Source organism: Drosophila melanogaster, chromosome 4 (genome assembly GCF_000001215.4).
Source record: "Drosophila melanogaster chromosome 4".
NCBI classification, from domain to species: Eukaryota; Metazoa; Arthropoda; class Insecta; order Diptera; family Drosophilidae; genus Drosophila; species Drosophila melanogaster.
The window spans coordinates 1,055,297-1,077,280 of NC_004353.4; the positions used below are offsets into that span (position 1 = coordinate 1,055,297).

At 35.2% G+C, this 21,984-nt stretch overlaps 2 protein-coding genes across 9 annotated transcripts, besides 3 other annotated features; one reads left to right on the plus strand and one right to left on the minus strand.

The window, feature by feature from the left end:
* Nucleotides 1–2,068: 2,068 nt before the first annotated feature.
* Zyx (Zyxin) lies at nucleotides 2,069–9,705 on the minus strand. Of its 5 annotated transcripts, NM_166819.3 has the most exons (9): nucleotides 9,527–9,705; nucleotides 8,949–9,085; nucleotides 5,117–5,338; nucleotides 4,123–4,540; nucleotides 3,805–4,055; nucleotides 2,914–3,208; nucleotides 2,511–2,859; nucleotides 2,337–2,457; nucleotides 2,069–2,276 (listed from the first exon to the last, which is right to left on the minus strand). In NM_166819.3, the coding sequence occupies exons 3-9, from the start codon at nucleotides 5,306–5,308 to the stop codon at nucleotides 2,145–2,147; spliced, it is 1,758 nt and encodes a 585-aa protein (NP_726642.1). In that variant the 5' UTR covers nucleotides 5,309–5,338; nucleotides 8,949–9,085; nucleotides 9,527–9,705; the 3' UTR covers nucleotides 2,069–2,144. The 5 variants fall into 5 exon arrangements, with proteins under 5 accessions (NP_726642.1, NP_001245430.1, NP_726639.1 ...); NM_001258501.3 differs by lacking the exon at nucleotides 5,117–5,338; NM_166816.3 differs by lacking the exons at nucleotides 8,949–9,085; nucleotides 9,527–9,705 and adding an exon at nucleotides 5,445–5,622 and having other exon boundaries at nucleotides 3,805–3,992.
* Nucleotides 5,673–21,977, plus strand: apolpp (apolipophorin). Of its 4 annotated transcripts, none has more exons than NM_001297791.1 (8): nucleotides 5,673–5,840; nucleotides 9,788–9,887; nucleotides 10,560–10,589; nucleotides 10,644–17,809; nucleotides 17,865–18,085; nucleotides 18,143–20,261; nucleotides 20,320–20,440; nucleotides 20,496–20,908. In NM_001297791.1, the coding sequence occupies exons 2-8, from the start codon at nucleotides 9,812–9,814 to the stop codon at nucleotides 20,816–20,818; spliced, it is 10,056 nt and encodes a 3,351-aa protein (NP_001284720.1). In that variant the 5' UTR covers nucleotides 5,673–5,840; nucleotides 9,788–9,811; the 3' UTR covers nucleotides 20,819–20,908. The 4 variants fall into 4 exon arrangements, with proteins under 4 accessions (NP_001284720.1, NP_001284721.1, NP_001259085.1 ...); NM_001297792.1 differs by lacking the exon at nucleotides 5,673–5,840 and adding an exon at nucleotides 7,382–7,623; NM_001272156.1 differs by lacking the exon at nucleotides 5,673–5,840 and adding an exon at nucleotides 9,610–9,726 and having other exon boundaries at nucleotides 20,496–21,977.
* Nucleotides 6,206–6,693: a mobile genetic element.
* Nucleotides 8,308–8,528: a mobile genetic element.
* Nucleotides 21,022–21,697: a mobile genetic element.
* Nucleotides 21,978–21,984: the final 7 nt, after the last annotated feature.

The following is a 21,984-nucleotide window of genomic DNA, read 5'->3' on the forward strand; positions in this document are numbered from 1 at the left end:
CAAAACCATATGTGTCCTTTCCTTACATTGCCTGGAGCTTTATTTTTGATCGCCATAGTAAGAAGAGCAAACAGAATTTCAAGAAACGGCAAAACATTTCAGGTGTTTAATTGCGCTTCTGTTCAGTTGCTCTTTAAGATCGTAAACGTGTTCTTAGAAATTTCGCGACGGCTTTCATGTTTTGCAAGTATTTTGCAAGTAGGTAGTATTCAATTATTATAAATCAACACGGCTACTTATACTAAAATGTATGGACTTGTAAATGAATAAAACAAAAAGGAAATATTTAATAACCCTTGGGAACACTTCCTCCTCCTTAGAAGAATTGATTCTGAAAAATATCCAGAAGCAATCCTGAGAAATGCTTAATGCTCTTCGGATGGCAATATAAATATTCTCGAATGTTTGTCTCGGAATACATCCAGGAGCTTTTCAGGGAATGCTTACAGAAGCCATTCAGGGAATGCCTACAGAAGCATTTCGGGGAATTACGAAGCGAGTCTTAAGCCCTGTAAAAAGGAATGGTAACTGTATTACTTGTGAAAGTAATTCCACTCGAAAAAAAATTATGAAAGAACGCGTTTCGGAATAATTCGAATACCGATTAGGTTATATCTTTTGTCATGCCGAAATCATAACTACATATGTTAACATCGATTTTTCTTTTATTAAAAAAGACACTTTACGTTAGTCTCTTTTAAAGGGCTGTGTAGCCTTTATTTGCTCCAAGTACCCCCTTTAATAAACCCACAACAATTGGCCCGGTATAAAATGAAAATTCACTTACACATGATAACATATATAAATATGGAAATATAGAAGTTGTAATCAAAATTATACCTTTAAAAGTCTATCACTTGCAAATTACATTTAAATGCGTTGAGAACAATATAATTTGCAATTTACGTTGAATAATTACGTTAAATAAAAGTTCAATCTAAGTAAAAATGTTACAGTTCTGTTTTCAACATATACATTAAAATAAAGTTTTCTAAAACTCTGGTGATGAAACTTTGAACCAATCGTACCTACAAAAATAAAATGCTAAGTAAAACTTAAATTTGTTTAGTAAGTTCTGTACAACGGAAAGCGTTAACCAAATCCACATTTGACTTTTATACAAAGAGAATTTTGATTTTCAGTCAGAAGCAACGTAGTTAAGTAGACGTTTGCGACCATATACACATGCATATTTGTTCAAGCCATAATGGCGTTTAATTTCTGAAGGCAGTGTCGAACATAAGTTTTCTCACGAAATCGTTACTTTCTTTTTCTAAGTGGGGTTTTCAATGCCATCCGCGATCAATATCGGGGTCAACACAATGTGCTCAAGTATATAAAAAGAGAAACATTTTGGTTATGTTACTAAGCATAAGCTCCCGTGGGTGCACTTCTTGCCATTGTCGACATCACATATCACGCACGCATCCCATCAGCAATCCGACGAGGACCCACAATATATCACCCTTCTCATTGCGAGTTTCCATTACGCATGCAAATATGGGATGGTATACAATTACTGTGTTTGGAAAACTGCACCTTTAATGTCAGACATCCTTCAGATACGAATGCTGAGACTGTTACAACGCCGATAACCTAGCTGGATTTTCTTAATTTGTAGAACTAAAGTGTATCGATGCGATGTATCGACCTAGCTTTCATAATTTTAATGGTTTACTGACCGTAAACAAGTTTCTGTTTTTGCTTAAACCTGCATTTTATGTAAATGTGTTGCATATAAGCCGGGAAATACAAAAACCTAAAAAAAAGTTACACTCGTTTCCGATTCATCTGCTAAAAAGGAAAAAAAACAATTTTTTTGATTATCTATAATTTTTATTTATTGTATTTGGACAAAAAGCTTAGAAAGCATTTGCTCCTTTACTTTACTAGGCACAAGTATTTAGCCCCAGTTGTTCAGTTATGACCCGACAACTAAAGCAACTATTTATTTCTTTGTATATATAAATACATAGTAGTCTCCTTCGCCTTTTCCCTACGTGGACTGTCGTCCACAGTGATAAAACAGGATTCGATAAAAAATAACATAACAATGAAGTTTTTTTTTATTATTATCAATTTATTTTCCGATATTGATTTTCTAATATATATAAAATGCGCAATAAATAAAATGAGCACTCAATTTAATGTTCTGACGTCATGCGGTTTGTTAAAGCCTGAACCCTTTTTGCATTGCAGCTTTTACATAGAACATGGTCATCCAGGGGATAACATCCGCGGCCCTCAGCTTCAGATGATAGTAAGAGCCCACAGTCCTATTACATGCAACAAAAAATAAGGACATTTTTCCGATTAATAAATATTCCTTTGTTTACCTCACACTTATAACATTCTAGATGAAAACTTCGATCTAGGGCCACTACTCTGATCGTTTCTTCTTGTCCTGGATCTGGCATAATTGGTTGCTTGCAGACACAACAGCGAGGGGCAAATTTTCTGTGAATTCATAGAAATTAATCAATCGACCATGCAAAAATTACATAACTTACTTATGAAAATCTGTTATGCAATAGTTTTGATTAGTAGCATCAACTGTAAATAATAGCCCATCTAAGCTTTTTCCGCATACAACACATGTAAAACATTGCGGATGATATGGTTTTCCAGTAGCTCTAAGAATTCTCTCTAAAATTGGTTCCATGCAAACAGAGCATTTTTCCAGTGTTTGTAAATAATCATATTCGCAATAGGGTTTGCCGTCTAATGCATAGAAAGGTTTTCCCTGTAAGTTAATTTGGCAATCTGTACATGTGAAGCAAAATATGTGGTATATTTGATCCATTGCTGTACATCCACTACTTTCTCCAAGTACACGTGAATTGCATTTGACACACCTACCTGTATAAAATATACGTTAATTTTAATCGATAAAAATTTATTATATTAACTTACCGTAGTTTTCCAATTCTTGAACCGGTTCGGTGGGTATTGAAATGTAATTTTTTAGACCTTCCTTATCATTTCTATGGATGCTGTTCACGTCATAAAATGTAGTTCTAGCATTACCATGTATGTATAGTGTTTGGTTAGCTTCAATCGAATTCGAAATATTGTATTCATGGGAAATGTTTGGATTATTATCATTAACGTATGAATTATGCAGATTATAACTTTCACGAGGCAGCGTATCTGCAACACAGGGTCGAGGGTTTATAGGTTCATATATTGAATCATATGTAGAAGAGCTCTGAAAATTAAAAAATTATGAATTATATAAATTATTATTATAAAATGCAAACAAAATTTTGTTCCAAATATACAATTAATACATCATTTGGAAGTTATAATCGTAAAAAGGAATAAAAGATTCGGTGAAAAGTATGTAACATGTATATATGAAGAATCGATTTCGATCGTATATATTTTTTTGTTGCAAAGGAACACTAGCCGAGTCTATCTGCCCATGCACGTATGCCCACTCTGATTTTGGGAACAATATAGGCAATAAAACCTGCCGGACTAGCGAATGAAATAGATGCATTTGTACATCATAATCCACAAAATGTTGTTAATCCATCTATTTAACGTTTAAAGTTCTTTCTAAATGTGGAAATAGTTATTGTTTATTGTTTTTTTTTTTTTAATAAATGTATATACATTAACATATTTCAAGTTAACTAAAAGTTCAATGGAAAAAACTGCCTACGTTCGTAAGTCATTTAATTATTCTTCAGCTTTGCTGATTGCATATCTTAATTTTTGTCGTGCACTTCTATTAGATGAATAAGATTGTTTATCAGACAGAAATATACTCCAGAGTAATGAACTTCAGATTTTGTGTACCTTGCCTGTGGCATCATGCTGCATCGCATATTGGTTTGCATATATTTGTAAAGGATTCGTTGTCTGGTTATTTTGTAAATAATCAATTGGTTTGTTGAATTCCAAAGTGGCGTGACGAAGCTCACTGTATGAAGAACTCACAGCGCTCTCTGGACTAGGTGGTGGCGGTAACTCATCTTTTTCGTTGTCTGAAATAAAATTAGTGCAGACGGATAGCATCTTTTGCGTTGAGCTATGAGAAGAGTCCATTGCTTTGACATTTAAATTATTTTATAATTAATACTATACAATTTTTATATAAGCATTACATAAACATACCAGTTTCATTAACGTTTGAATATGTACTCGCAGAAATCTTAGTTTCGTCTGTTAATAGTTCTAATGTTTCTATTTCTTTGCGAACAGAACCTAAATTAGAATATATTAAGCTTTTGCTTAAAGTCTTTGAAAGGGGCTTTGTAAAGCTGTTGAGAGGTTGTGTTGGCTTAGCTTGTACTCCCAAAAGACCCTTTTTTTCCATTTGAAGTTTATGGTAAGCAAGAGCTTCTAATTGCTGTTCCAAAATTGCCGGATTATCTAAAGTTGTTTTTCTGTTTATTTGAGTATCAGCAACTCCGAATTCAGAGCTGAGGTATTTTCTAAAAGGCATATGCCCCCTCATTGTTTTCTCGACTCCAATCAGAGGTTGTGAATATAGTGGTTCCCGCGAACACAAAACCTGTCTGCTTGATGGAACCTGAAATAAATAAATATTTATGCTTAAGTATACGTTATTATACACAGTTTTTCAGAATAATAACTTTTTATAATACAGGGTATAATAAGGGTATTATAAATAAAAACTAAGATGTGACATGCAGATTTTAATGACTTTGTACGCTGTGCAAAGTTCTAAATATTGCCACAGTTTGCACAGTTTGGTTTTTACCGAAGTGAAAAAGGCATGCGATAGATATTTAGGTACTGGTACAGTTAAGAATATCCCCTAAATTTACATATGTATACTTAAAACAATATTTACTTAAAAATTGATTATGTTTTTTTTAATGAATTGCTCCTGATATGTCGTGTAACAATCCATTAGTCTGTACTTGTTTTTGATTTCTGTCATCTGAATGGTAGCAAATGTTCGCTCACAGTCCAGCCGATCAATAATATATAAGTATATTACATATGCTTTTGTAGAGGGACGGAAATACCCTCTAAAACGGTACAATAACGGACTTTAAGGCTTAAAGAACAAGCCTTTGAGGAGAATCAATGAATTGCTTTGTATATAACACAAACTGGCTATACTAAAGTATGTATGTACCTGAGGCATTTCATTATATTTTATCGGCGGCTTAGGAGGTATATCCAATCTCCTCTTTACTGATGCATTTTGATTATTACTTATCTTGGCGACTAGCTTCGCAACTTTTCCATGTCCAATACATACAAGCGGTGAGCCTGTGTCACCTTTTGGAAGCGACAGCTCTCTAAGTTGCTGGGCCACAGACTCCATTGAAATTTAACAAAACGCGATTCCGTTTTCCTACAACAATAATAAAAACCTTTTTCTAATTTAAATTAAATCAAACATTCAAAGTCGTGAAATTTTAATTTAATATTTTCACTCCTTAACATTAATGAAATTACACCTGTAATGATGATAGTTTGGTTTGTTTTTAACCTGCATATAATTTTACTATATGTATAAAACAATTATTTTTATAAAATTATTGACATTTCAATACTAAGTGGAAATAAAACTATCGCTTATCGAATTTATGAGGCCCAGCAGTGTGACCTTAACACGAGAGCTAGAAAATCATTCTAGGCGCATAGGCTCGTATTCGAACTTATTAAATATGTAGTACTCACTTCGTACAATCGCTTTATATCTCGAAAGCTAATAAGACCATAGACACACTTAAGCGAGATATTGAAGCTAAATCCATATAAAACATATATATGTAGTTTTGCCTAAACGGCACCTTGGCAATCAAAGAAAATAATCCTAATCTGATTATAGGCGGACTATAAGTCAATGTAAGGTATTGAGAGAACTAATTGTTTGATTGAGACTACTTTAGTACGATAGAATAAATGAATAGAGTGTGAACAAATTCATGCCAAAGGACTTTAATTATTACATAAACATTAAACCGTGCGTTGAAACAATATTGTTATGTATTTTTATTTATAAATCTTAAAATATCAACGAAAAATTCGCCAAAAACATCGATGTCCACCAACATCGATGTTTCTCCACCTCTAACCTAAGTCCTAGAATCGAACTAATCCCAAGTGGGTAACGTGTACATTTTGTTTATTTTAGCAGGTATAGTCACTCCAACGAACAATCGGACACGTGCACTCTTATATAAGATGTGTCTCAAAGTGTCAGTCTGTATGACCTTCCCTGTAAGCGTATAGATCTCAGGAACTATAAGCTAAAAAGTTAAGATTAAGAATGCGTACTGCAGAGACATACGCGCAGAGCCAGTTTGCTTTCATGCCCGCTCTAACGCAGATGTACAAACCGCACAAAATTGCTACACCCATACCTTTCAAAAATATTTGTTTTTTTTATTATATATTTTTCTAATTTCTATCGGTTAACCAATAACATTTTGGCCACGCCCCACAAACCCTCCGAAAACTCCCACGCCCACACACTTTTGAGGAATAATTTTATTTGCATGGATTATATAATTTATTTTGCCTAGCGATGTACCCCAACGCCACCTTTCCAATCCGTCACGAATACATTTATGATATATTTCGATTTATTTATTAATATTTTTTTTTTTAATTTTTTATCGAAATGCCGATAAATAAGGAAATATTTTGCTCTTCCGTTTGTCGAGTAAGGGATATCTGACTGTCGGGGAACTTGACTATAGCTGTCACTGGAAAACTTTATGGGAAAGTTTCATTCAGGGATAATTAGTGAGACAAGTTTGTGTAGAAGCGAACGGATGGCAAAACAGACGATGAACGGCGATATCGACTCCACCGCTTTCCAGAAACTGATCAATAATTGATAAACCCCTGAACAAATTTTTAACTCAAATTTTTATAATATTTCCTTTGGGCCCAAACAAAACAAATGGCTGTCATGTAGGTGGCTTCCGATAAATTCGCTCACTCGACCACTGTTATTAAAAATATTTATAAGTTAACTTTATGAAATAAATCTCGTTTCAACATCATCCGAAATTGCATTTTTGTTCTTCTCCCAGACAAAGGAATTTTAAAATAAATTAAATCTGGTGCGGCTCTTTCAATTTATTTTTTCGTGATATTTGGTTCAGCTAATTTGCTAATAAATGTAAATGTAAATGCGAAGTCATATTACTTCATATTCAAGAAGAAAATTCTGTTCTCTTCTTATCTTCATGTAAGAAATTCACATTAAATACCGTGGAGGTCTGAATATAAATATTAATTTCATTGAATAAAGTTCCTCGTTAATATAAAAATGATTGCAAACCACAGTTGCTTGTAAATAAGTACCATAACGATATCCATATTTTTGAACACCACACCCAATCGTCTAATTGTTTGGCCCAATCGAAGCGAAATTAAGCTCGGTGGAGGAGTATTGTAAAGGATAGGGGAATGACCGATTTCTAAGGAGCCACATAATTAGGAGCCAAAATAATTATTAATTAATCAAATACCTTTTTAGTCAAGTGGTATAAAAACCCTAAATATGGGAAATCTATCATGAAAGGTGCACTTTTAAAAGGAAGCTGACTTGGAATCACTTCACATATGTACGGCCATAGAGCTCAATTCATCAGCGGAATCTTTTCAGAAAATGTGGGCACGGTAATCTAACTTTTTAATGGTTAAAGAAAAAAGATTTAAATGGTTGTAATCAGACAATCGTAACTGACATCCTATTCTACGCTTCTAAACAGTGGTCTCCTGCTGTCACAACGCACTATTAGTGATCATCTTCAAAGCGTGGACTTCCGTTTACGATGATTTATTTACTAACCGGGAACAATACAAGAGTAAACTTCTTTCGAACTGTAATTTTTTCTGTCCGATCACGCAGGCTGCCTTTCTGCGTGCTTATCGAGCAGCGTTTTGCTTTCCAGCAACTTTTAATTACAGATTAAAGTTTCTTATCAGTCGTTAACTGCAATTCAGGAACGAACTTTCATATAAACATATTTTATACATCTGTTCAAAATCAAATAAATATACATGTGTAAATATGTGTATGCATATTTTAAATACCTATGTACCTATGCTTGCATTTGTAAGCATACTTTCATCTATATGAAAAAAGGGCATAAAAATGTATAACAAATTCCATTACAGATGTGTGCAAACATGGATTGCAAGTGACAATCTCTGCAAATGCATATATGTATGTATGTATGTGTGTACTTGCGCATTCACATTAAATTTGGAATGATAACAATTGTTACATCGAATTTCTCAATACCTATACATAAAACATAATTGCTTTAGAGTTACAACTAGTTTTCTTATTTGCACATACAGTTTGTCAAGAAACTGTTTACACACTGTGAAATAAGTTGAATTTTTGACTTTAAAGGTAAAAACTAAGGGTTCTTTGCTTAAATTAAACGCAATTTTTTTCTAAAATATAATTAATCAATATTTATTTTACTTATGAATCAAAAAACGAATTAAAAATATTAATTATACAAGAAAATAAACAACAAATTCCAAGTTTACACACTTTTGAGACTGTCAAGTATATAAATATCAGTTTTCAACATTTATAATCACAATTATACTTTGCATTTCTTACAGTTTTCAACACCTTTAAGAGGAAAACGTAATTTGCGATTTGTTTATTACTTTATTAGCCCAAAGCCATATTTAAAATATTGAAAAGGTAGATGAAAGGATTTTGTACTACTAAAGTAATAGAGTGATTCGAACAATATTTGCTTTTAAGTTACATTTTTAATGGAGACTGTGGGTGGTTTTGGTAACATATGGCTTGCCAGAAAATGCGGTGAAGTGTAAATTAAAATGCTTAATTGGGTATAATAGGTCTGGTAGGATGGCCAGAAGGGGGTGGTCACCCAAAACAACCAAGTTTAGAAGCAAGCATAAACGACCCTGTAAAGTATATATATATATATATAAACTTGAGCAGGATTTCTTACCAAATCGATCTGGGCATGTCCGTCCGTGCCCACACTTTTGAAAAATGTTTGATATTTTGCATTTTTGTTATCAGTCAGATTTATCAATCAGATTTTACAATCTACCGATTTTTACGTCGCTCACTGTCACGCCCACACTTAAAAAAAATTTTGTGATTTTTTTTCATGTTATTATTTTTCTGGTCATTTTCCACTGGTATATCGAGAAAATGTAGGTGAAAGACGGGAAATGGTACTATAGCGTCTACATTTTCTATATATTCTATATTTTATATCAGCCATTGTAAGTTGAGCACGTATTATGCAAAGCGATATATTTTTATTTAATTATATCTATATTTAATTATTCTTTATTTTATTTTTGTCTTATGTATTAGATGAAAATTGAGAGTAGGTAAAGGTACTAAGCTAGGGTCGAGTATGTCGAAGTCCGATTATAATGAGATTATATTAAATACACTCGGCTTTGGCCTGAGCACCCATCGCTGGTGATAAAGAATCGTTTAAATGCATGTCTCTCACAATGTGTCTTCATCTGTACTTGTTTCGCTGTATTTGTATTTATTTACAAGACATACACTTAAATACTATGTGGCACAATTGTAGATGTGTGAGTTCTTGATTTATTTGAGGTATTTAAAGTGAGTGTTTTCACGTAATCCGGCTTAATTCGTAGACAACGTTCATTGTATTCGAATCGGTTTAATTCGCGGATGGTCTGTGTGTTTCTTAATCTAAGAAGTATATACAAAGTGAAATTGGACCAGTGTTGGTAAAGGTAAAAAATACATGTAGTAAAATAAAAATGTGATACAAATTGTGGCGTTTGCTATTCCCAGGCTATCCCTAAGGGGCCCAGCGTAATGGCCAGGATGAAATACAATATCGCTTTGATTGGAATCCTAGCTTCTGTGCTTTTAACAATTGCTGTAAATGCTGGTAAGTGCTACAAGTTAAGCTAACCATAAATTATTGAAATCTTGATTTTTATCGAATGATATAGATTATGTAAACTAAATCAAAAATAAATGAGCCGATCGTGTAAAAACATGGTTTAACTACTTAAATCTCTTACAGGAGATTTAATTATGAATGATTTTCTCTACTTTACAAAATTACACTTTTTATATTATATTGACTATAATACTATAAAATTTATTAGAATACAAAACTTCAAATTTGCTCCAAAAAAGTCAAAGTTATAAGGATTTGGAATATTCAAAAAAAAAAAAAAAAAATCAAAGTTTGACAAATGCTGTTTTTGCCAGTTAAACCGCAATGTCCAACTGGATTCTTTTTCAGTAAATTGTTAAAAACGGATAGCAAGAGAAATTCTTTTGCCAATAGCTCCGTTAAAAAATCATATATTTCATAAAAATCGTTTGAGTCCCATCAATCAAAACATATAAAATTAGAGGACATTGCACCTTTAAAACTCAAAATCATTGATAACGATTTATAGACCTTATAGATGGTTCAGGTAAATACATAAGTGGTAAAGGGGGAACCCAAATTTTAAAATTCTTTCTGGTGATACTAATATTTATTTGGCGACTTGGAGATTACTTTTCCTTAATTCATTCTATACAAACATTTTCTTTTTAATTTTAGAAAACGCTTGCAATCTAGGATGTCCAAAATGTAAGTAATACAAAAAAAGTATGTATTTATATACTAAACAATTTTATGCCACAGCTGACAATGGACTTTTGAAGTACATACCCGGCAACTACTATGACTATTCCTTCGACAGTATTTTAACTATTGGAGCGAGTAGCGACGTTCCGAACGACTCAGATGATACAAGTCTTAAAGTGTCCGGATCTGCAAAAATTTTTGCGAAAGGAAACTGTGGGTACACATTACAGTTAAGTTCCGTTAAGGTAACTAATACAAAAGAGTCTGTGGAGAAAAAGATATTGAACAGCATTCAGAAGCCAGTTCAGTTTACACTGGTAAGTGGAATTTTAGAGCCACAAATTTGCTCAGACTCCAGCGACTTGGACTACTCTTTGAATATTAAGCGCGCAGTTGTATCATTGCTTCAATCGGGAATAGAAGCGGAACATGAGGTTGACGTTTTCGGCATGTGCCCTACACATACATCAACATCGAAAGTGGGTAACGCAAATATAATTACGAAGGCGCGGAACTTAAACAGCTGTTCGCATCGCGAGCAGATAAACAGTGGCTTGGTGTCCGGCAAAGTTAACGAAAAAGCTGGCATTACGTCTAGCCTGCTGTTGCAGGCAAACTATATAAAGGAGTCCAGGATTGTAAACCACTTAATTGAAAATGTTCAGCTGACAGAAACATATAAGTTTATTGGAAATACTAAAAGAAACTCTGATATCAGTGCAAAAGTAGTCACAATATTAAAACTGAAAAATCCAAGCGGTACCAAGGCAAACTCACCAGGAACTGGTTCTACTGTCAGAAGCCTAATATTTCAGAGACCAGAAACCTATACCTCCAAAAATATTAACGCCCTCAAAACGATTCTATCTGATCTCGTAGATTCAACTGGCGACTATGTGAAAAAAGAAACAGCTAAAAAGTTTGTTGAGTTTATTAGGTTGCTACGCCAATCTGATAGTGAGACTTTATTAGAACTGGCTGCGTTTCCACATCCAAACAAAGTCTTAGCCCGCAAGGTATATTTGGATGGATTATTTCGGACCAGTACAGCTGAGTCAGCTAGAGTTATATTAAAACAGCTTTCCAAATTTGATGAGAAGGAGAAATTACTTGCAATACTGTCCTTAAACATAGTGAAAAGTGTTGACAAAGAGACCCTCAATCAAGCGGCTTCTCAGCTCTTACCTAACGCGCCTAAAGAACTATATATAGCTGTGGGTAACTTAGTTGCTAAATATTGTTTAAAAAATTATTGTCAAGGACCGGAAATTGATGCCATATCTAAAAAGTTTTCTGATGGCCTTAAGCACTGTAAGCCAAATACTAAGCGGGAAGAAGAGCGCATTGTGTACATTTTAAAGGGACTAGGAAATGCAAAGAGTTTAAGTGGCAATACGGTAGCTGCACTAAGTGAGTGCGCTTCCACAGGACGCTCCAACCGCATACGTGTCGCAGCCTTGCACGCTTTTTCAAAAGTTAAATGCGAAGAAACCTTGCAATCTAAATCCTTGGAACTTCTTAAGAATCGTAACGAAGATTCAGAGTTGCGTATTGAAGCTTATTTGTCCGCGATTTCATGCCCTAACGCAGAGGTTGCTAATCAAATTTCGGAAATAGTTAATTCCGAAACTGTTAACCAGGTTGGAGGATTTATATCATCTAATTTAAAAGCTATCCGAGACTCTACAGACGTCAGCAGAGACCAGCAAAAATACCATTTGGCTAACATTAGGGTTACAAAAACATTTCCCGTTGACTACAGACGATACAGTTTTAATAATGAGGTTTCCTATAAGCTTGAATCCCTTGGTGTTGGCGCCAGCACTGATTACCAAATAATATATTCGCAACATGGATTCTTGCCCCGATCATCTCGTATCAATGTAACAACAGAATTTTTTGGCACGAACTACAATGTATTTGAGGCAAGCGTCCGACAAGAAAATGTTGAAGACGTATTGGAATACTATTTAGGGCCGAAAGGATTAGTAAACAAAGATTTTGACGAAATTGTTAAACTCATTGAAGTTGGCAATAATGGTGTTGCTGCTGGTGGCCGAGCCCGACGATCAATTGTTGATGACGTTTCTAAAATTTCGAAAAAGTATAAAATGTATGGAGTCAAAAATGTGCAAGATCTCAATTTAGATGTGTCATTAAAACTGTTTGGTTCGGAATTGGCATTTTTGAGCCTAGGCGACAACATACCAAGTTCCCTAGATGACATTATAAACTACTTCTCAACTTCTTTCGAAAAAGCAAAACAGGAATTATCTTCGTTTGAAAAGCAATTTTCCAGTCACCACTTATTCCTTGATACAGACCTCGCTTATCCAACTAGTATTGGAGTACCTTTGGAGCTTGTAGCCCAAGGTTTTGCAGCTACCAAAGTTGATCTTGCCGTTAGTCTTGATATTAATGCAATTCTAGAACAAAACTGGCAAAAGGCTAAGTATAGACTAAAGTTTGTTCCGAGTGTCGATATTAATGCTAACGTTCAGATAGGCTTTAATGCACAAGTACTATCCACTGGACTCCGCGTGGTTTCGTCAGCCCATTCTGCCACCGGTAGCGATATTACTGTAGCTGTTATTAGCGATGGAGAGGGCTTTAACGTTGACCTCGAGCTACCACGCGAAAAACTTGAGCTTATTAATTTTAATGTTGACACAGAACTATATGTAGCCGAACAAGACAAACAAAAGGCAATTGCCCTAAAGGGTAACAAAAAAAATAAGAATTCTCAACCTAGTGAGATATGCTTTAATCAATTGGAACTTGTTGGATTAAATATTTGCATTAAGAGTTCAACAAGCTTAAGTGAGGTTCAAGCTGGTAACGGCAATGTTGCAGAGAGAGGACTTTCTGTTTCGGAGAAATTTCATTTATCTAGACCATTTAATTTCGCCGTTTACTTAACGACTGAACGCAAATTTACATTCAAAGGAATTCACACACAGGAAGCTTTCTCCCAAAAGTGGAAATTAGATTATTCCACTCCTGGATCCAAAGTTTCTCACGATACAACTGTTGTATATGAACTCGGAAATAAGCCTAAAACATTTAGTAGATTATCCTTTGATAACTCTCAATGCCACTTTGCAGTGGAAGGTGGAATAAACAACGACAAGAATGAATTGGTTGTATATGGTCAATACGAACAAGACAAAGAAATAAAAAAAAGTAAAATTGGCTTTAGCAAAAACGGAAATGAATACAAGCCATTAATTGAAATCCAAGACAATAATGGAATCTCAAATAGCATAAATGGTTACCACGCAGACGGAAAAATAGTTGTAAAAAAAAACAGTAATAATATTGAAAGATATAATTTTGAAAACTTCCAAGTGTCAAATTCTAATAACGCCCACGTAGCAGTAAACGGATGGTCGGATGTTGGGACAAATTCATTAACCTCTGAGCTTCGAATTTCTTTAGATCACCAAACCTTCTTAATAAAAGAAAATTTAAAATTGGAAAATGGTCTGTATGAGGCTGGTTTCTTCATAAATGATGAACATTCTCCCGAAAATATTTATGGAAGTTCGATACATTTAACAATAGCTGACCAGTCTTATGCTCTTAAAACTAACGGGAAAGCAGCTGCTTGGTCCATTGGCAGTGATGGTAGTTTTAATTTCCAAAAACTTGCCGATTCCAACTCTGCTCGTGCAGGCTCACTTGTGGAAAATGTAGAAATTCAGTATAAAAATAAGCAGGTCGGAGGAATAAAGATTATGTCGAATTTTGATGTTAATAAAATGGATGTCGATGTGGAAATTTCGCGTGAGCAAAAAATTGGGTCCATAATCGTTAAATACGAAAGTAATCAGCGACACGCACAGGATTATTCCCTGGAGGCAAGTGCAAAGATTAACAAGCACTCCATAGATGTTATATCTAAGTGTGATTTTAACGGAAACGTCTATGTTGTCGATAACTCTTTAGTAACTAGTTGGGGAACTTTACTATCTGCAAAAGGAGAAATAGGACAACGTTACTCGGCCCAAGACATTAATATTAATATTCAAGGCAATGTTCAAATTAGCGGAAAGGACAAAGTTACTCAATGGATACTTAAAGTAATCGGCACACCTGACAAAACCAACAGCGACTTTAGGATTAGCCGAGACACCTCAGAGCTTATTAAACTAACTAGCGAGTCTCAACATCCGCAAGATAAAATATCCTTTGCCAAACTTAACTTAATTGTCAAAAATCAATTAACTGCCAAAGGCGAGTTTCGTGTAGCCAAAAATGGAAAGGGTGACTTTACAGCCAGTATTGACACTCTGAAGACTGAACCGAAGCACAAACTAGAAATAGAATCTAAATTTCACATACAGTCTCCAAAGTACGATATTGATGCTTCCCTAACACTTGATGGAAAAAGGAAAGTGCACTTGAAGTCAGAAAACACTATAGAAAAGTTAAAATTCTCAACTAAAAACATTGGTGAGGCAAACGACAAAATAATTGCTTTCGAAGCTAATGGAAGTTTAAAAGGCGAATTGCGAGGAAATGGGGAAATACAAGGTACCTTTATATTTAACGCTCCCGATGGTCGAGTCATCGACGGCAGTATCAATCGTAAGATTTCCACAAATGCAAAAAGTGGCTTATCTCAAGGCAACATTGACGCGCAGCTTAGTGATACACCTTTTGGCAGTAATAAGAAACGCTCAATTTCACTAATCGGAAAGCTTGATCGGCTCAACACAAAAACCAAAGAATTTTCTGCAAACAGTAATTTAGTCTACACGGCATTTAATGGAGAAAAGTCGGAGATAAGTTATCAAATTAAGCAGCAACCAAACGGGGATGCTAAAAACATCGATTTTAGCCTTAAGGCCTATGGAAATCCACTACCCCAACCTTTTGAGATCGCTTTTGCCTTAGGAGATTACAGTGCACAGCATGCCGTAGTTAGTATCACAAGTAAGTACGGTGAGATTTTTTCTGTAAGTGCAAATGGAAACTACAACAATAATCAAGCACTTGAATATGGGCTTCAGGCTAATATTGAAATTCCGAAATCCACCTTGAAGTCCTTAGAAATAAACAGTCATGGAAAGGTCCTAAAATCTTTAATCGGAAATGAAAACGCTGCATACAATGTAGAATTCTTCCTGGATTCTAAAACCAGTCTAGGGCAATATGCTCGTGTCAATACAGTATGGAACGGCACGGCAAATGATGGCAGCTATGATTTTGAAGCTCAAACTAACAATATGGAGTCTCCATTAAAGTTCAATGGTAAATATCATCGGAAACAAACAGGTAATATAAAAGATGGTGACCTTACCGGTAAACAAACGTACGTACTTAACGCACAGTACGGAGCACAATACGTAAAAATGGATGCTTCATTAGGTTATGGAGCCGAGAAAGTAGATATAGCATATGTTATAGATTCCAGCTTTGATTCTGTAAAAGATATCAAAGTTAATATTCGCACTTTTAAACCTTTGGATGATTCGACATATGTAGTCACTGCACTATTCAAACAGACTGACAAGTCATACGGATTAGACACAACATTTTATCATTCGGCCCACAAAAAAGGTGTTGATATTCGTTTAGATCTGTTGAAAGAAAAGCCAATTATCATATCGAGCATTGCTGAACTCTTAGGAGACCGAAAAGGAAAGGTACTCTTTGAAATTCTAAACTTGGCCGATTTGGACATTAAAATAAATAGTGAAGCTTCATACGTCAGCATTGATGAGTTTTATATAATTGTCAACTGGAGCTCGAAGAAATTAAAGCTCGATGGCTACGAACTTGAAGCACGAGCTCAAAGTAAGAACATTAAAATTCAACTTAAGAATGAAAATGGCATAATTTTCTCAGGTACAGCCACTTATGCTCTTAAAAAAGAACTAAACAAAACTATTATCGATGGACAAGGCAAAGTGCAGTATCAAGGAAAGGCGCTCAGTGGCAATTTTAAGCTTACCCGGCAACACTTTGATTTTGGTACTGATAGGGAAGTTGGTTTCTCTTACACTTTTATGGGTAATTTAGGATCGAAAAACGGATTAGGCACTTTAAAAATCACAAACAAGGAATTCAACACCAAATTTTCCGTTTGTGAAGAAAAGAGACAGTGTACAAATTTAATAGTACAATCAATTGTGAGCATTGATGAACAAAAACTGGACGCTGTGGAACATACCACACTTATTATTGTTGACCTGAGAGATTTTGGATATCCATACGAGTTTGAATTAAAGTCTCAAAATACACGTCAAGGTCTTAAGTATCAGTACCATTTAGATAGCTTTATTATAACAGGAAATAATTTCAAGTACCAATTTACAGCCAACGTTCAGCCCACGTCGTCCACAATTAAATTAGCACTCCCGAAACGTCAAATTTTGTTCGAAACTACTCAGAAAATACCAGCAGACGGAAGCCTTTTTGGCCGCTACGAGCAAACAGCTTCATTCTTTATTGACAAGTTGCAAAAGCCTGACGACGTTGCCCGCTTTTCTGCTATTGTAGATGTAACGGGCACCGAACGCGTTGCATTCAACGCCAACGGGAAACTTAAGTTTGAACATCCAACTATTCGTCCATTAAGTATTTCTGGACAATTGAATGGAGACGTGAATCAACAGATCGCAAGCGCCGAAGTAATATTTGATATTTTCCGACTGCCGGAACAAAAAGTGGTTGGAAACAGTGAATTGCGCAACTCCCGTTCTCAAAATGGTTTCAATATTGCATATATTACAACTGTTAAGTCTGCTGGCCTTCAGTTTCAGTACCAAATAAATAGTAACGCTGCAGTGGATATTGAAGCCCATGAGTATAACATTGGCTTGGAATTAAATAACGGTGAAATCGATGTTAAGGCGATTTCGTTTTTAAATAAGGAAAAATTTGAAATCTCTTTAAGTGAATCAAATAAACATATCATTTATATAGTCGGAGACTTTTCTAAGCAAAACCATTATGCAAAGCTTAATACAAAGGTTCAAATTCTTGATAAAAATCCAATTGAAATTACATCGGAGGTTCAACCTAATTCTGCAAAGATTATACTGAAGCGTCAAGATTTCATCGATGGCACTGCAGAAGTTAAGCTGGGCAAGGAATTTAAAGTAGATGTCATTGGAAGTGGGAAACAATTATTTAATGGCCGAGTGGCATTAGATGCAACAAACTTTTTACAAACAAACTACTTTATAAATGAAGATCATCTAAATGGTTTCTGGGTAAGATATATTAAGTTAAATTCGTTGGTATTTATGATATATATATTTTTTACAGCATATTGTTGAATCGGAAATAAATAAAGATAGTGAATATATTTCTGAAAATATCAAGGAACGCTTAAAAAAATCTCGTCAAGTTACGGATAAAATTGTTAAATTGGCTAAAGAAGCTGGACCAGATTTTTCCAAACTGCAGGGTAAATTACTTGATTATAAAAATGATATTGTTCAAGAGCTTGAGGCTGATCAATCAATTGCACCGATTATTGATGGCATGTAAGTAAATGATTCAGTATAACATTTTCGTTAAAATATATGCATTCCCTTTTTTAGACGCACCCTATTTAAAAAAATAGCCGGTATTGTTGATGACATAAACAAGGCAATATCAGAAATATTGGAAAAGGCTCAGAAGTCCATTGTTGATATTTACGATAAATTGCAAGCCCTTTGGAAGGATTCCCTTCTTAAAGCCTGGGAAGATTTCATTATAACTGTACAGAAACTAATAAGTACACTCAAAACTGAGTTTATCAAGATTTGTACACAGTCATTTAAAGATCTCCTTTCTGCGCTTGAGAAATATGGACCAGCTCTGAAAAACTATGGAAAAGCTATTGGAGAAATTGTAAAACCTATAAACGACGCTGCTCAGGAAGTCATTAAAATTGTGGTTAATGCCGCTGAAGGTGTAACCCATGAATTCAAGCAATATGTCGCAAGCCTTCCGTCATTTGAAAGTATTCGTAATGAGTTTAATGACAAAGTTAAAGTTCTGAAACTATTTGAAAAGGCAACAGAGTTAACAAATAGTCTATTTGATCAGATTAACATTTTACCACAGACCCCAGAGACTTCCGAGTTTCTACAAAAACTCCACGATTACTTAATCGCTAAATTAAAGCAAGAACATATTGATAATGAAAAATACATCGAAGAACTTGGACAGCTTTTAATAAAGGCTGTTCGTTCCATTTGGGTCTCGATTAGAAGCACTTATCCAGGCTCATCGGATCATGTAATTGATTTTCAATCTTGGATTGGTTCTCTAACGCATTCTTTTGACTCATTGGCTGTTCTTCCGAGCATACTTTCATTCCGTTCAAGTATCTTAAACTGTTTATTAAATGAGAATTGGGATGTAGTATTTAACAAAAAGCTATTATACTCATGGATATTCTTTAACGACTTCGAACTACGAGGCCATGTCGTCGATGGGAAGCATATATTCACTTTCGACGGCCTGAATTTCGCGTATCCGGGCAACTGCAAATATATTCTCGCTCAGGACAGTGTTGACAATAACTTCACAATAATTGGTCAGCTTACAAATGGAAAACTTAAGAGCATTACGCTTATAGATCGGGAGGGTAGCTATTTCGAAGTAGCAGACAACCTTGCCCTGAAGCTAAATGGAAACCTAGTTGAATACCCACAACACTTGTCTGGTCTTCACGCGTGGCGCCGATTTTACACTATTCACTTATATTCTGAGTACGGAGTAGGCATAGTATGTACATCAGACCTGAAGGTTTGCCACATCAACATAAACGGATTTTACACAAGCAAAACCAGAGGACTTCTCGGCAACGGCAACGCAGAACCATATGATGACTTCTTGCTAATCGATGGTACCTTAGCCGAAAATTCGGCCGCCCTAGGCAACGACTATGGAGTAGGAAAATGCACAGCAATTGAATTTGACAATAACCAGTTTAAAAGCTCCAAAAGACAGGAAATGTGTAGCGAACTGTTTGGTATTGAATCGACTCTGGCTTTCAATTTCATTACCTTGGATTCGAGACCTTACCGCAAGGCATGTGATATTGCACTTGCAAAAGTGGCTGAAAAGGAAAAGGAGGCCACTGCGTGCACGTTTGCTTTAGCTTATGGTTCGGCAGTTAAGCAGATTAATAAGTGGGTGCTATTACCACCGCGTTGCATTAAGTGCGCAGGACCTGCTGGACAACACGACTTTGGAGATGAGTTTACTGTTAAGTTACCAAACAACAAGGTTGACGTTGTATTTGTCGTTGATATCAATGTAACACCCGGAGTGCTGTCTAATTTAATAGCGCCGGCCATCAATGATATTCGTGAATCATTAAGAAGCCGGGGATTTTCAGATGTACAAGTCGGAGTGATTGTTTTCGAGGAAACCAAACGATATCCCGCTCTACTCACAAGTGATGGTGGCAAAATTAACTACAAGGGAAACGTTGCTGATGTTAAGCTGGCTGGAATAAAGAGCTTCTGTGACAATTGTGTGGAGCAAATTATAACTGAAAAACGAATTTTAGATATTTACAATTCTTTAAAAGAAATAGTAAAGGGCATTGCACCCCAAGCAGATGAAAAGGCGTTCCAATTGGCTTTAGATTATCCCTTCCGCGCTGGGGCGGCAAAAAGCATTATCGGTGTGCGAAGTGATTCTTTAGAATATAAGAATTGGGTAAGCCAAGCATTTCTAGTTTCGAAATATGAAAAAAACCAACATTTTTTATTTTTAGTGGAAATTTGTTCGAGCTCAGTTAACTGGATCCATCACTAAGTTTGATGGTGCACTTATTCATCTTATTGCACCAGTAAAGGGGCTCTCATTAGAAGGAGTGTTAAGCGAAAAACTAATTGGTACGAAGTTGTACTTATACCTATAAGTCCATATGATGACCTTCTTGTATTTTAGGCTTCAATTCTCGATTGGTGGCTACTGTAGATGGGAAAGACAGCAAAAAACGGACTAAGCTGCAATTCGATAACGACATGGGCATTGACTTTGTCCTTAATAACGGTGGCTGGGTGTTTGCCACACAAAACTTTGAAAAATTAAAAGCTTCGGACCAAAAGAAAATGTTGAATCAGATTACATCATCGCTGGCAGATACTCTCTTTAAGACGGAAATCGTCAGTGACTGTCGCTGTCTTCCGATTCATGGATTGCACGGCCAACATAAGTGCGTCATTAAGTCATCAACATTTGTTGCGAACAAAAAGGCAAAATCTGCCTAAACTGGGCTTACATGTTTTATCGAATCCCTTCGTGAGGAAAAATCTTTTTTTAAACTAAGTAAAACGAAAAATTAATAAAAACTTAATATCACAAAACTTTTTTACTGAAGAAAAGGTTATTGGAAAGTTATAAAAAATGCAAGACAACGTTTACATATATACAAAAAGTTGCCCTGTTAGGACTAACTTGAACTGTGTTCATGAAAATTGCTATGATTTACAGTTTTAATGGGCAAATTTTTTATAATATCATTATGTATTTAATTTCAAACAATCAACAAATGTTTCACTTTTATTTTTTAAATAGTTTCGAAAGTATAAATTAAAACAACATAATAGACAGAAATCTGGTGTTCACTGAAATAGCAGTGCTATGGAAAAATAATAAAAAAAAATTAGGGCCTAATACTTAGTTGGATAGCCTTTGTTAGCCAGCACAGCCTTACACCTACGTGGCATGGAGTCCACCTGGTCCTGGCGACATTTGGGGGGAATTTTTGAACATGCATCCTGCAAAACTTGCCAAAGCTGAGCCTTACACACTTACACTTGTTCACATGACAGTAAGACATCACTAAGTATATTTACATATGCGTTTGGTGAATAATACCATACCATTATATAAAAAACAAGCCTATACCAGGATTTTGGGTCCACCATGATTAAAAGTCTTGAGTGGTACTCCGTGTTTGGAGGTCGTCGGACATACTATCGTGATAACATGAAAAACTAACGGGACTTTCTTTTTTTCCTATCTTCACATTCCATTTTACAAAAAAAGGTGGAATAAAAAGTCGATTCCGAAAAGGGACAAGGAAAAATACCTTTGTATTTCTTAGTTTCCCTTGCACTACTACTTCATTGAAGACAGCTGTATATGCTCATCCTCCCACTAGTCCAGCGTTTAGAGTTTTTAAGATCTCTTACTCGTTTAACGATCCACTTGCTTACGGGGTATTTAAGGATCCTAAAATAAATATGTAACCATAAATAGCGAGGGATCTAGCTCTTAAATTTTTTCCCCGCTAAGCTAGCGGGTTGATGTTCTGCTTGATATGCTAGATAAAGTAAGTGTGGCTCCCAATGACTTTAAATCAATGATTTCATACAGAACAACTGGCAAACACACAGAGGGATAAGCATATTATGCGAGCACCCCAGTCCAG

Bases quoted from the DNA above. Each gene is read 5' to 3' on its own strand.
- Zyx (NM_166819.3), bottom strand. From the start codon at position 5,308: ATGGAGTCTGTGGCCCAGCAACTTAGAGAGCTGTCGCTTCCAAAAGGT. The intron at 4,541-5,116 runs GTACATACATAC...TATTTATTTCAG, and splicing joins AATATAATGAAATGCCTCAG to GTTCCATCAAGCAGACAGGT. The intron at 2,860-2,913 runs GTAAGTTAATAT...TATTTTATACAG, and splicing joins TCAAGAATTGGAAAACTACG to GTAGGTGTGTCAAATGCAAT.
- apolpp (NM_001297791.1), top strand. From the start codon at position 9,812: ATGGCCAGGATGAAATACAATATCGCTTTGATTGGAATCCTAGCTTCT. The intron at 9,888-10,559 runs GTAAGTGCTACA...TTTTAATTTTAG, and splicing joins AACAATTGCTGTAAATGCTG to AAAACGCTTGCAATCTAGGA. The intron at 10,590-10,643 runs GTAAGTAATACA...TTTATGCCACAG, and splicing joins CAATCTAGGATGTCCAAAAT to CTGACAATGGACTTTTGAAG.